The sequence below is a fragment of the Manacus vitellinus genome, unplaced genomic scaffold (genome assembly GCF_001715985.3).
Source record: "Manacus vitellinus isolate BGI_N305 unplaced genomic scaffold, ASM171598v3 scaffold_1_pilon, whole genome shotgun sequence".
NCBI lineage: Eukaryota > Metazoa > Chordata > Aves > Passeriformes > Pipridae > Manacus > Manacus vitellinus.
In genome coordinates, this window is record NW_021939396.1 from 8,365,282 (window position 1) to 8,380,700 (window position 15,419).

The window sequence follows — 15,419 nt, forward strand, 5'->3', positions numbered from 1 at the left end:
TTTTACAAGGCTCTTGTGCAACTCTTTGTATCTGGCTTTTACTTTACTACCCAGAATAGCTCAGTATCAGCAGACATTCTCACCTGACTCTCTGCACTTCTCCAAGACTCCCTTCTAAATATGTCAGGCTGCTCAGGCCCCATCAGCACTAAACCAGGGTGTCACTTCTGGCCTCTCATGCTGGTATTTACTTTGCTTTCTGAGTCTTGCTGCTTCATCATTACCTCCTTACTCACCTGAGACTGATCACTGACCCTGATTAACTTGCTTTGGAAGCTTTGCTCGGGCCTATTACCTTGATCATCCTTTGTTTCAACGTGGGCAGTTTTAAAGACCAGTAGATATGCAAGGGACCTGCTTTCCTCCATAAAGACTTCTGTCATTCTGGGTTATTTTTACCTTTTTTAATCTTAATTTAGCACACAATTAAAAGTGAGTATTTTAAAATGTGAATTAAAGTGCAGTTTAAGGAGAGTTTGGAACTAGAACTCAAGTTTCTTGGAAGATTTCTGGATCCTGCAGGGCATCCACATTAAATTTTAACTTCTTTCAATTGGCAACCAAGAAGTGGTGGATTATTCACTTATTTAAAGTAGTGCTGATCAAGAGGAAAAAGATCTTTTAATTTAAGAAATCACACTTACTCAAAAGACCATTATCTTATGTCAGCTAGATTATGAAGCATTATCTATTTAAATTCTTGTTGACAGGTTTTAAAATAGGCTATTCCTAATTTACCTCATTCAGCAGTCTCACATAGACAACAAAATTATTTGACAACTGTCTCGGCATTTTAAAACCACTTATTTTTCACCTTGATTCACCCTGAATTAGAAAATTTTACTTTGTTGTTCTTAAGCGTCAGTCAGTTTAATATGATTACACTGTAAGAAAAAAACATGTTTAAAATATCAAAATAGAAGTTGAGGTGCATTGAAAAAGCAGTTGAGAGGAGGACTCTGTAATGTCACTGATAAAGCCCTACAGTAGGTGCTAGGGCTTATGTTAATAAAATCAATTGGAAAAATGGTAGAAGGTGTTAAGATGAATAGCAGGCTAATAGGCTTTTTTTTTTTTTTTTTACCTAAAGCAGGTTGTTGCTGCCTTATTTAATAAAGGTACAATAAATAATGAATGGTCTTTAATGACAGATAAATAAGGAATAGAGCTACAGAGTAGGCAACAAAAAATGCTTCAAAAATTTTGATCCTTTTTGTTAAATCTTTTGAACTTCAATTATGATTCATTAAAATTTTCCTATGAATTGTGATATTATGGATATTTCATGGGAAGGAGAGTATGGAATAACTTATTTTCTTCTTTGTGAAAGAGTCAGAGAGTGATCACTTTCAGAGTGATATTCACTTACTACCATCAGTTACTATGAAGTAAAAACAACAACTTGTATTACACACACAGCTTTGGAGAGCATCATTTTGAAATGATTGCTCAGCACACAAGGGCAAGAATAGCAATGTGTCCATTAGTTATTGTAATAAAAGCAAAGAAGTTGCTACACAAGTTTTACTATAACCTGTTGATGTTATCACTAAATATAAGGTCTGAAACTTAAAATCTGTAAATATAGTATTTGCTAAGTTGTTAAATAGTTATCGTAAAGACTATTTTATAAGAATGACACACAATGACCACTTCTTTAGCATTTTCTAAAGGTAATACATTGGTATTGACCATTGCTGACTCTGGTCTTTATTTTCAGCAAACTCTGAATGTCTTACCAGTACCAGAATCAGTTTCTCTGTTTTTTTACTTCTACCTCTTTTCCTGTTCCAGGTTTCATTCCTTATGCAGTAATTCATTATAATAGTGCATTAAGCCATATGAAGACCTACATATATGAAACTGAGTGTGTCAGTATCTTTAAATTGATCTAGATGAGGTTTTGGAATAACATTTATTGCACTTGCAGATTACCTCTTGAAAATTTGCATGGTGCTTGCCTCTTTCCAGGTGTTCAAAGCCTCTTTTTCCCCACCTCTCTTTCCTGTAAATGTCCTCAGCATATCTTTGCAGGCAAATTATCTTTTGTTCACAACCCTCACAAAATTATCATACACTTCCATCTGTTAAAAGGGTTTTTTTCCTTTATTTTGCTCTATATGTGAGGTTGTTTTGCTTTATCGGATGTGCTTCCAGTTCATTTGGGCTATTGTTTTATTAAGTCTTCAACAATGTAATAAATGATTCCAAACCTTTGCCATATTGGAGTAATACACTGATATTTAGCTTAGTTTTTTCCCCCCTAGCTGACATTCTAGCTGGCTACTGTACAGTAATTTCAAGCCAAGTATTAATAGCTTGAATTGGTTATCCTTAACAGATTCACTTGGAAAAATGAGAAAAGCTACAGTGTCTTTTGAATATATGAGGAGTTTGAGTGGAGTGTTAGACCTGTAGAACCTTGTTCTGATTTTTCATCAGTGTGGATCATTGTTCCACAAAAGTCCCTTAAAAATTAGTTTCATGGACTACAGTGTGCTCAGAGGAGACTTGTAGGCAGTAGTTTAATAGGGTCATAATAAATAATTATGAATTATAACAGTATAATGTTTTTCTTTTTAGCTCCAGGGTTTAAGCCACAATGTTATTTTCACTTTGGATTCTCTCTTAAAAGGAGACTTAAAAGGTGTTAAAGGGGTAAGTGTTGAAGTTTTTATTTCAGCTTCATTGGTTTTGTGACTGTTTTCCTTTCATTCATGAGATTATTTCTTATATTGGCATTCATTAATATTTTGTATGTAGTCCAAAGAACAAAATTGGCATAACTGCAATGCCTGAGAATTTCTTTGTAAATTCCTGTGTTGACATGCACAGGAAGACATTGCTTTACAAGATTCAAACTCAAGTATTTTTTCCAACTGCTGTATGAAAAATTTTAAAAGAAAACAGTACTTTTTGTTGCTATTTATAACTTGATAACTATGAAGACAAATTTTTAAAAATGTTCTAAGGAAATTTTCTATTTCCTAAGGACCTCAAAAAGCCTTTTGACAAAGCCTGGAAGGATTATGAAACCAAATTGTAAGTATTTTTCTCTCACTTTTTAATTTATTTTTTTCTATTTTTTCTTTTCTCTGCTGGTCCCAAACTCTGTACTGTATCTGTGGATGTAAAAGTGGCTGCAAGGCACCTCTTCTGTGGATCTCTCTTTTGCACTACCGGGAAGAAAATATTTTTATGTGCTCTCTGAAGTAGTTAAATGACTGCCTGATGTTTCTTTACTGTAAAGAAGACACTTCATGCACTTAATACTTAGATACTGAACATTGTAAAGTGGAGGTTTCAGATGGCACTTGCACATTCTTCTAGTCACATACATAAAATATGTCAGTAGTAAAAATTATTTAGATAAGATTTAGATGTTTAGAGATTTAGATGTTTTCTGTGTTTCAGAACAGTGTATTTTTGAGAAACAAGAATTTTAGTGCAGTTAGTGTGACTTCAAAACTATCTGATTTTAAAAATATTTTCTTTCTCTGATTCTTATTTTCTGTGGGCAAACAATGATTTATAAAAATAGAAGGTTGAAAAAAAGTAGTATTGTAGTTGCAGAACTGTTGGTGGAATGGTTCAGAATGCTCTCAGGGATGTGATGGGCAGCTGTTTTATCAGAATTCAAGAGCCCTCAGGAGTTAGTTAATATTTTGTATCCTTTCTTTTATTCCCCTTTTAATCCTATCATTAGTGTTGTCTCATTTATGTCTAACCAGGAGGGGAAAAAAGCAATCAAAGAAAAACTCCGGCCACTAAGAACTGCTGAAATATTTATTGACTTAATTTTCTTACCTACATATAGTAACTTTTGCTTTCAGAATTCATTACAATGGTAATCCTTGTGAACAACTGAACTGGAAATTACTTTATTATTAATCTAAGGCAAAAAGGAGATTCCTACTCCAAAACTGCATCACTGTATTCAGTTGAGCATTCAGATTTACATGTAGAATTGATTTTTTAAATTCCTTTTTAGTTCTTTAGTTCTCACAGATATTGCATATTTTGCAGATATTGAAAGGTTTTCTACAGACAACAAAATAAAAATATTTCTGCCTCTCTAATTTCTATATATGAAATTGGGGATATCTTTGAAAGCCTATTTATGCCAAATCCCAATAAACAGAAGTTAGGAGATGAAGTATCTCGTACAGGCCTAATACATGGAATCATCTGTAGTTTCTGTTCTGAATTTGGAAGGTTTAGGGAAAGATGCTTCTTGTCTTGTTGCTATTTTTTTTTTTTTTGTGAGCAAATTTTACTTGGATTTATTAAGACCAAGAAGGAAATGTTCCGTATATTTCTCCAATAATCTCGTTTCCTAGAATTCATTCAAGACCAAATATTGAGTCCAGTTTAGAGGTGCAGTGCTGAAAAGGTTTTTTTCTATGTAAAAACATGATACTTTTCTTAGTTACAGAATAGAAGAGATGAAAAACAAATAGATTATTTGTTTTTATTGTTTTTCCACTGACAAGAAGTCCCAGAGTAATAAGCACACAGTGCTTTGTCACCTGTTTTACAGAAGTACAGGTCCAGTGTTGATTTTTCTCCAAAAAAGTGCTAGAAAATAAAGTTTTGATTTGATTTTTAAAGAAACAAGGAAACTGTTTGTTTTTCTACTCCGTCTTGGAAATCTACATTTGCTTACAAGTGGAGCATCCCGCTACTCTGCAGAGTAGACATGTAAGGACAGCCACACTGTCACACTCTAGTTAAGGTCTTAAGATGGCCTTAGTTCCATATTTACCTTTCACTGTTTCAGAATTTCAGTGTTGGCTTTCTCTGAAAACATAGTGACTGGGAGTTGTGTCATTTCGGGCAGGTGCTAAACTTCCATTGCTGCCTTATTGTTTTTCTTAATTCCTACCATACTGCATGAACTTATTAAGTTATTCTGCCATTTTCCTGCCAAGTCAGTAGTTTCTTAGAGGTATGTTTTACACTGCAGTGTATAGAGGTGGAAGCCATGGAGCCCATCATAGAGAATGAATGATATAATAATTTTTTTTTTTTTTCACCAAGTAGCACAGAAACTAGAGAAAAGAGTTACAGGATGAAAGGAAGAAAGGACAGTTTCATGGCTCAATTACTTCTGAAGATTTAAACCACATAGGATTTGGTGTCCTAGAGGAACTAATCTTCAGAATGGCTTCTTTAATACTTCTTAATTATTATTTTTCCCTAAATAATACTAGATCATATTGTAGTAGAAAAAATTTTCTAAAATGTTTTCTAATTAACATTTCAGTACAAAGATTGAAAAGGAAAAAAGAGAACATGCCAAACAGCATGGGATGATAAGAACTGAAATAACGGGAGCAGAGATAGCAGAGGAAATGGAGAAGGAAAGGCGGCTGTTTCAGCTACAGATGTGTGAAGTAAGAAACAAGTTTCAGTTTTTAATTACGACACTGTAGCCATAATTTAAGTCCCTTATGGGCCTTACTTGAAGGTCCTGAAATGTGCTTAGTCATTTAATGGGGGTGGAGGGAGAAAATTATTTTCATGTCACATATTACAGCAATATAAAGACAAATATTTTAGCAACTCTGGTTGCAACTTTGCTTCCTTTTGTTTTATTCCCTTTTCTTTATTTTTAGATTATTATGGGAAGGTTCTTGGGCTGAAAATACACTATAAAAATATTTATTTTATCAGGATTATAGTTGAGCAGTTCAGGAAGTATTTAATATCTTTCTTCCAGCACACTTTCAGAAGACTTCTAAAATTTCTAATGAAGTGACAAATGACACTGATGCATTAGTTCCATAAAACTGGTTCTTTTTATATTCATACTTCTTTTTATTACATGTTAGTGGTGATTACTTTAAATTACACAGTATTTATATTTTTAGAATATTCCAGTAATTATTGCAGTAGCGTTGGAAAAGGGAAAGCCTTAGACAATCTTAAAAGATGAAGCTTTTTCCTGAATTTGTTTTATGTTTTGGATCATTTGAATTTTTAAGGAATGGCCAAATAAACTGTTATCTTTTGCTTATTTTGCTTAGTGGTAGACTGGTGGCTTATGAGTCAGCACCCAGGTTAAACACAGAAACAGTTAATTCATTGAGCAAATTATGCTTGAAAAATGTTGAAGGTTTTGAGACATGATTGTCAATATGCTTTTCTTTGTTTATACAGTATCTTATCAAGGTTAATGAAATAAAGACAAAAAAGGGTGTGGACCTTCTGCAGAACCTTATTAAGTATTATCATGCACAATGCAAGTAAGTACACTTCAAGCTTTAGTTAGAATTTTCTTTTTTCCACAAGTGTTTTTCTCCCTTTGTTTGAACTTGTCAGGATATTTTTCATAGTTCTGATGTGCCAGGTGTCTGCCTCTGCATCTTATGAGGCTGCAGACTTCTTGTAGAGAGCGTGAGAGTGAGTGAGTGGGGCAGAGGAGTCATGGAGAAAGAGACCAAGGGAAAACCTTGCATGCTGCCTATAAAATTAATTTTAGTTCCTGAGGCATAGATCTAGAATGTAATTTTACAAATGTTTTGTTTAGTCTCTTTAATATTTTTTAGTCTTTTATGTAAATTTAAAAACCATTGTGAAAACCAGCAATTTCTTCGACTTTCTGTGGGGTGAAACTAGCCAGATATGACCTCGTCATCCATAGAACCACAACGGCAAACACACAGGAACTTTTATTTAGTTTAAAAACAGGAAAAAGGTTTTAGAAATTACTAAGTGAGAAACACGTTGGCTAATAAAAATAAGTGATAAAAATAAGCTAAGCTATATTCTCTCTAATTTTATATATGGAAAAGTCACAGTGGCATGTCTCCACTGCTGAAAGACATTGTACATTAAAAATTTAAGGAAAGGCTTTTCTGTTGGGGTTTTTGGTTGTCTCATTAGTTTGTTTAGTTTTGAACATGGAAGGAGCTGGATATATTTTATTGGTTTTGCTGTCTTTCTCCACAAGACAATTACTTTGTGTTATGAATTAGATGTATTCTTGATAAATCATAGGTATTTTTCATTCTAGTTTCTTCCAAGATGGCTTGAAAACAGCTGATAAACTTAAACAATATATTGAAAAGCTGGCTGCGGACTTATATAATGTAAGTGTACTTACAAATAGTTTTATGTCTGAAAATTAAAATATTTTGTATGTATAAGTACAATTTAAATATTATTACAGGGGTCTATATTTCATTTGCATCTTATAAATGAAAAGTGTTATTTGAAACTGAACATAGCGAGACAAGACAAAACCATCTTGACTGTGTAAACTTTGTATTTGGTTTTTACAGCTATTAGGAAAAGTAGCTTTCATTCACTACTAATTCAGTGATGCATTAATATAAAACTGCTTTACAGCGTGAATATTTGAATCAGCTTATATTATTAGCATCAATTTTAGCTACCATTTTCACGTTTTAAAACCAAATTGCTTAATGATAGCACCAAGGTTTTAAAATGAATTAACTTGTGATGTTCCTTAAAGACAAGCAATAATGTGGAATCAAAACCCACTTGTCACCCAAGTGCTTCTGCATTCTATAATCAGAATTACAATAATCCCATTTGCTATTGTCATTTGTTGCTAAATTAAACTGTATTTTCATTCTGTAAGTCATCCGTCAAGTTTATTGGAATTATTTAATTAATATTTCAGTAGCTAATTTAGTTGCATTAGATATAGTGAGCCATTAAAGTGTAACAGAACAAACAGTGCATGTGGAGTTGCACATTCATTTTAATTTGATTTTCAAGTGGTACGTTCATAGAAGATGAACACATAAGAATGGAGTAGTTCATCAAAATAAACTCAACCATTACAGAAACACAGAGTAGTTGAGCTGGTTGTTCAGGACATCTGAAATTATATATTGAAATAAAAAGTTAAAGTTGCATCTAATAGCAGTCTCTTTCTGTAGATAAAGCAGACACAAGATGAAGAAAAGAAACAACTCACTGCTCTTCGTGATTTGATAAAATCTTCTCTGCAGCTTGATCAGAAGGAGGTAAATAATTTAGACATGTTATTCTCTGAGATAATTTAAATTTGTGAATTTTGTATTCAAAAATTGGTTTAACATTCAATATATGTAGTTATTGGTTCAAAAGTGTTGGACTTTGAACATGATGACAAAACTAATATTTAGAATGTTCACATATCAACAAACAATATTTTTACCTTAATTTTCTGTTTCTATATTATGTATGAAAAGAAATTATTTTTTTTATGTACTTCTTTAATGTACTGTAAGAACAGTTGTAACAGATCAGATAAATGCTTCTTCTAACCCAGTATCCTGTGTTTGACAATGATAAACAATTATTGTTCAGGAAAAAAAATTAATTAATGGGACGCACACTTCTTTCTTCTGCCATCCACCAGCCAGTGTTCAGGATTTTCCTGACCTGGTGATCCTGAACAAGACAGAACAAGAACTAGAGACTTGCCTTTAGCTATGGTTTATGTATTACTGTTCATCTGATAACTCACATTTTATGCTAGTTTTCTCCTTCACAAAACCCCTTTTACTAGAACCATCTGGTAAGGAAGAAAATTTGTTAATCAGACAGCAGTGGCTGAAACAGGGCAGTTAAAAAGTAAAATACATTATTGATTGCACTGGTATCAAAAGTGAAGGGAGGGACATTCAGTGTCCTTTGCAGGTGTTCTGGAATACTTCTGGAACTAGAAGACAGCATAATAGCATACATCACAGCTTTTACCTGAGATAACATTGTGACTGCCAAATTATGGTGCCTGAAATACTGAATATCCCATGGTGAAACTCTGTTGGGGAGTTTCTCCTCTAGGAAAAGTTTGCTTACCTTCTGTTCAGTTTTCTTGTAGGGAAATAAGACATTCATATTTGCCAGGTGTCTATTATTAAGTATGAATTATAACTGAACATTAGACAGGTGCCATTTTGCTGAATACATAGGATCATCCACGTATATGATTGGACAGTATTGCTATTATCAAATATACATAAGAACATAATTTACAACGATATTACTGAGTCAGCCAAGTTTCTGATGCCAATCACTAATGGATGTTGGGAGTAAAATGAAGGGCAATAAACACTGATACTTCCCCAGAATACCCTCCTGTTAGTAGTTTGACTGTTGGAATTCTCTCCACCATCCTACGGCTTTCCTCTCTTTGAACTTGTGCAGTTGTTTTTTGAGGAAGCATAAATCATCAGCTTATGTTACAGCTGTGTTTTTCCCACCATGGCTGCATGTTGTGTGAAAAATCTTTCTCCTTTTATTTGTTTTGAACTTTTAGGTCTGTATACCCTACTCAGGATATGAGTACATGTGAATTTATGATATAATCAGTGGATCATTTCTTTTTCTTTCATATATGTCCTAACATTGACTTGCTTTTTGACCATTGGTTAGTGCAGAGGAACTAAGTTTAATCATCTGTAAAACTGTAAGCATGTCATTCTGTTTTTGAATCTTCATACTCAGCTCACAGTGTCTTATTCTCTCCCTCTGCATCACTTGGCATTTTTTTATGCTGGTTTTCACCTGTCATTTGCTATCAAGTTACTCACTATCATGAGGTTCTTGAGAAATTCTTCAATCAGTCTTTCTTGGGTATTCTAAATAATTTAATAGCATCTAACAAAGTTTTGACAGTTTGCTATTCACCCTTTTCCAGCTTTCTGTGAAACTCACTTGGCTCTTTCCTGCTTTAAACTTATCTCATCTGAGGACTTTTCCTCTTGTCCTGTAGCAATGTAATTCTTTCCCTTTCATAAGGAACAGGGGATGCCCATTTAAAGTCCAGATACACTGTATCCCTCATCATTTGCTTACTGATTCCTTCAGAGAACTCCAGGAAATTTTAGAGACGTAACCTCTCTGCACAAAAGTTGCACTGATTTAACAGTATATATAATAATAAATATACTCTTAAAAGTAGTTTTCAATAATCTCCCTTGTGTGGTGTGAAGTTTACTAATCTTTACTTTCCTGGAATTCTTCTGGAATTTCTTAAAATATAAGACTTGAGTAACTGAGGCGAGTACTTTAATGGGCTTTCATGTAATTTGGTAGGTAGCACATTGTGATTAGGGCTACTGTGTGTAGTTACATGACTTGGAGTTAGTAAATTATTTCAGGTGGAATCACAGTTAATAAGGAATGATGGATGAGTAATTCCTTACAGTAGTGAGTTTTTTTCTTTTGAATACTTGCCTATGTGTCCTTATATTACTTAGGTATACATTTTATAGCAGCTAAACTTTGGTCAGGAGAATATTCCTCTCCCTGCATCTCTAATCTCATAGTTCTGAAAGATGACACAATCTTAGGACACACTCTACATGGTTTTAGAATTTCTTTAATGTTACAAATGCTGAACAGGAGCACTACAGAGCACCTTTGAACAGATCCCAATGCACTGTAAGATCTGCCAGCTCTTTCTAGCAGCCAGTTTTCCCACATCTCATACTTTATAGTCTTTCCTAATGCTGTGTTCGGTATTTTTTTACTCTCCATCTCCAATGTGCACATGGACCTACTAGATCTCTTCCACAACTCTTACAGAGCTTCCCATGCAAGCATGACATTTGTAATCTCCCTACTATCTAGATCATGCTGAATATAACTCCTGTTCCCTCATCCTTACCCCCAAAAATTGAACAGAGAACATTACATTTCAAAAGCTATTTGGAAATAACTTTAAATCCTAATTTTTTTATGATTCAATTCCCAACACACAGAGAAACAGGACTTGCTCTTTTCTCATGTATATTTTCTTCCAAAAGCTGATTATCTGGAAAGCAAAGAAAAATATCTCCTTCTCTCCTGGATGCTGTGTATGTTGTTAAGTTCAACCTATTGGGTATTCAACCAGTTCTTGGAAATTAAGTAGGACAAATGAGTGGTTGTTCTTCAGTACTGTGTGTTGTACCTCCATGGCTGCAATGGTACAAGTCAAGTTTCAGAAGTTCCTCATAAGAGTATAATGAGGTAGAACAAATGAATTATAGCGTTTGGGGTTTTTGTTACCTGTTTCCTGGATGTGTAGTAAAAATTATTGTGTTTCAGTGGAAAGTAACCTCATCTAAAATATAAAAAATTAAATAAGTCAAATTCTGAAACTGAAATACATGTTGTAATAAAGTAGCTTCACAGGCAAACCAAAATAACCTGTGCAACTTTTCTGACTGGAATTATAGTGTAGACAAAGTCTAGGATTCCTGAAAAACTGTATGTGTATATATGTGTGAGATCTGTATATAAATTTATAAATATAAAAATAAAGTGTTTCACTTGAAGAGAATTGAAATTTTATCTTAGAAGAAAAAGGAGCAATATTGTGATTCTCAGATATCCAGGAAAATCATAGGAGAGAGAAATGCTGTAATGAAAGAATATGTTATTTTGGATAAAATAACTGTTCGATCATGTTGGTGTTCAAGTGTCCCTTTCAAAACCAATGTGAGGACTTTCACTCGCAATTCTGCTGCATGACTTGAGTCAGAGTGTAATGATACTGGCAGATGTTGAGAAGCTTGATAAAACATTGTGTGATTTAGGCATTCAGTATTTAATCCTGAAGCAGCATGTCAGCATTCATTACTCCTTAGTTAAGAGACAACAAAGCTTGAAGACACGTGACCTGAGTTTCTTCTGCCTTAGAGGCAGGTCTCCATCATTGTGTATATCCAAATCTTCAAGTACATAAAGTTGGGCTTTATTACTGTAGCAGATGGTCTTTGTGATTAAGAATACATTTTCCCTGTTGCATTAGTGCATTATAATCCCCTCACTGGAAAATTTATGGATTAATGGAATTACTGAAGAACATGCAAAGAATGGGATTTTCTCCAGCAGATTTGTAAAAATTTAGAAGTACTCTTATCAAACATTGCTTTGGCTGGGAAACATTTTGAAATAATAAAATTGAGGCTCTGGTTGTGTGTAGTTTTAAGTTTCTTTGACCCTTTGTGTAAGAGAAGGAAGTTGAAACTAGTCATTCCTGTCCAAATTGTAAATTTGTCCACCTTTAACCTCTTTGGAGTTGCCACTAGAGAAGTGAGATGTCCCAACATTTTTGAGATCTCATAATGTAACTCCTGTTTTTGTGTTGCACAGATCCAAGGTATTTATTTAGCATGATGGACATCTGTAATGCCCTTACACATTTTACTGGCATACCTATCCTTTGATCAGTGAAAAAAAATATTACTGTAATCACTGGAATTGCCTAGTAAAGTATATCTTGACCATCTTTGAATCCTGGGCTGTGCAGAAGTGCCAGTGCCATAGCTTCATTGAGGGAAGTACCATTTTACATTGGCTCTGGTACATGCAGTGTCCCTTGTGACAACTGCTGTGCTGCCCTGGTATCAAGTTAGAGCAGATTCTGTTACTTTGTGCAAGAATTATCTGATTTTTGAAAATGACTGTGGTTTAAGGCTTTTGGAAAAAATATTTTAACGGGTATTAGTATAATTTTAATTGTGTTAAGTATTTCATCTTTTGTGTTTAAAAATGCTTATATCCTAAGAAGTTTAACTTTTTAAAAGAAACCAGGCCTTTAATACAAGCTTCTGTTGCCTATTTTTGTATAATAATTATTGCTACCAATGTAACTTAACAGCTTTAGGTTAAATATAGCTAATCTCTAGAATCATGCTTTCTGTCTGTTTTGTCACCTGTTTCTTTGGACTTTGATTTATTTCTGCAAATCTCCATCTGATATGCTCTTTGCAAAAAGAACCATATCTCATTATATTCTTTCTTATGCTAATACCAATAGGACCCTAATTCCAATGGGGATTTGAAATTTGCTTATAACAGATGAACTGCTTGTTAGATGTGAACAGTACTGGCAGGACATGGCACAGAGCAGCCTTCGTGCTGCTTCCAACCACAGCTACCAGTTTTACCAAAGCACTTCTCTTTAAACTTCTGTGGCAAACTTGTTACAAAATGAAAAACAATTGTAAGGATCCTGAATAAAACAAGAAGGAGTAACCTTCAGTGTATGTTGGTTATGGTAATAGTGAGAAACTGCTTTAAAGAGGAAAGGTTATTGCTGAGTAACTGAACTTCCCATTCTTTTGATTCTTTGTTTGTTTGTTTCTTTTGGTGGGATATTATCAGATGTTTTGCAGGTTATTTTTTCACAGCTACATTTAAAACCATATTAATGTCCTTAATTATACCTTTTTATATACATTTGTAAAAATTAACAATTAACTTTGGGCCTGATCTTTTTCAATAGAAATTCAGAATTAGTTTGAGTTTGGAGGATTAATACGGTATCATTTTAGACAACTTAAAGGTCTGGAAGATATAATAAAATTTGATCCTGTAGTCATCGTAGTTGTTGTGTGAAGCTAGTGTCATATATGCCAGGTTGCACAGCATTTTGTTGTGATGTTTTGGTTTTTATGAGAAAAAACACAAATGTGCCTTAAAAAGTAGTTCTTGCCTTCTTTCTAGTTGTGCCATTAGAAAGGGGAAACATTATTTTAACAGATACACGGGCTATAAAATTTATTTTCAAGGAACATGTTTTTTTAAATAAATAGTAATTCTCGTTTTAAATTATTTGCTTTCTCTTTCCTCTATTGCTTTTGCCTTTCGTGATCGAAGTCTAGGAGAGTAAGTCAATGTTTTAATGAACTTTTGGGGATTTTTTTTTTTTCTGATGTGCTTATAACAAGTTAATCCATTTCACTTAATTGTTTCACTAGATCAGGCCAAAAGTTATTTCAGCTGACTTCATTCACTAAAACTCATAAATTATATATGTATTTTTAAATTGAGAAAAAAATAGTGATTATTAGCATTTGTCTTTTTTTGTATATATGTTCCTATATATGCATGCTGAATTCTGTTGCTTTCTTTTTGAAATTTCATCTTAGACTTTTAGTTTTTGATTATAAGATTATAAAATATTAAATATCTACATTTTAAAAGTGTAGTTAGATGTATATTTGCATCCATACTATACTTCAAATGCCTAATGAATTAATTGAATCTTGAACAGTTAGTTCAGGATCACATTATGTAAAAGCAAGCTGTCCTATGACTGTAAGACATGCAGTAGGAGTCTTCTCTCCTTTTTTAATCTTTATTAATTTCTGAAGTTGTAGAGAAGAACGCATAGGCTTTAAAGTTAGGTAAGCTTACTGTGCACATCAGGAAAATGTTAATGCTGTTTTTGCCTTTTTTTAGGATTCACAGAGCAGGCAAGGAGGATATAGTATGCATCAACTTCAGGGGAATAAGGAATATGGCAGTGAGAAGAAAGGTTATCTTTTAAAGAAGAGTGATGGGTATGTTCTGGGAGCACATAACAGTGAAAACTGTAGCTATGTTCCTGCACTAATTTTAATTGTTTTCTACTGTGGTTGCTTAAGGCACATTCTCCTAATGCATGTGCCACAAACACTTGAGAGTTTTGCAGTTCAAATCTGAACACCGAACTGAATTTAATACAGAAAATATATAAAGCATGAGAAGCAAACACAAAATAATAAAGTCATAATTAAAAGAAAGCTGTTGTCTTTGTAAGTCTCTAAAAGGTGATTAAGATCTGTCACAAATCTCCCAAGCTATTTTTGATGAGGCATTTAGTAAAATTTTGACTGCATCCATTTGTTTCTTAAGGCTAATCTTCTCAAAATGTTAATGGGATTAACATGTGTTTTGAAGTCATGTCTAGTTACTGAACTTGCTGTTCTTATGTAGGTTAAGGAAAGTATGGCAAAGAAGGAAGTGTACTGTTAAAAACGGAATTCTTACCATATCACATGCAACGGTAAGTTATTTTTATACCTTTATATGAAAATAGGAAATTAACATTTCTGTTCCTGGTGAATCTGCTAATTTGCTATTGCAAAAAGGGTGTCACTTCAGCTTCTCACTGTTGAAGTTCTGTGGAACTGTAGTTTATGACAGTTGATTTAATACTTAAATGAATTTATCAGTAGTTTAATAAGAAAATGGCAAATATATTGAACAGACTTCTCAATTAATTCTTCAACTGGTTTTGCTTATAGGGATTGTCATGGTGTATCTGTGTATCAGGTAATTTAGAAACTTGGGAAGTTGATATTAGGTATTATTGGCACAGTCTGACAGATGAGTGAATGTGTTAATATTTTGAGTGCTTTCAGCTAAAAGTGTGAAAGCTTTGATCACAATGAGTTCTGGGAATCAGGCATGTATCTGGAATGCCTTCCCAGGAATGCTAAATCATGAGGTAGCAACAACATGGTGGAGGCAGTCCTAAAAGTGCCTTGTGGCAGTATGACACAAACTTGTCTGAAACAAGAGAACAGGAGTTACTCTTATAAAAGGGCATGGTCCCAATTCCTCACTCTTTTTCCTTCATCCCAAATTCCAGTGATGGCCATCAGTGTTGAATGTTTACTACCTGTGTAAACCCAATA

At 33.7% G+C, this 15,419-nt stretch overlaps 1 protein-coding gene across 4 annotated transcripts in view; it reads left to right on the forward strand.

Annotated features, from left to right (window-relative positions):
• The window catches only part of ASAP1 (ArfGAP with SH3 domain, ankyrin repeat and PH domain 1), a 148,957-nt gene that overhangs the window by 85,912 nt on the left and 47,626 nt on the right, over window positions 1-15,419 (forward strand). For 2 of the 4 annotated variants that reach the window (XM_018076702.2, XM_029959307.1), the window contains exons 6-14: window positions 2,584-2,658; window positions 2,993-3,042; window positions 5,267-5,396; window positions 6,163-6,248; window positions 7,019-7,094; window positions 7,914-8,000; window positions 13,615-13,623; window positions 14,200-14,300; window positions 14,716-14,785. In XM_018076702.2, the coding sequence (XP_017932191.1) occupies window positions 2,584-2,658; window positions 2,993-3,042; window positions 5,267-5,396; window positions 6,163-6,248; window positions 7,019-7,094; window positions 7,914-8,000; window positions 13,615-13,623; window positions 14,200-14,300; window positions 14,716-14,785 (684 nt within the window). The remainder of the gene's footprint in view (window positions 1-2,583; window positions 2,659-2,992; window positions 3,043-5,266; window positions 5,397-6,162; window positions 6,249-7,018; window positions 7,095-7,913; window positions 8,001-13,614; window positions 13,624-14,199; window positions 14,301-14,715; window positions 14,786-15,419) is intronic. The other 2 variants (XM_029959306.1, XM_029959308.1) reach the window with 1 other exon arrangement.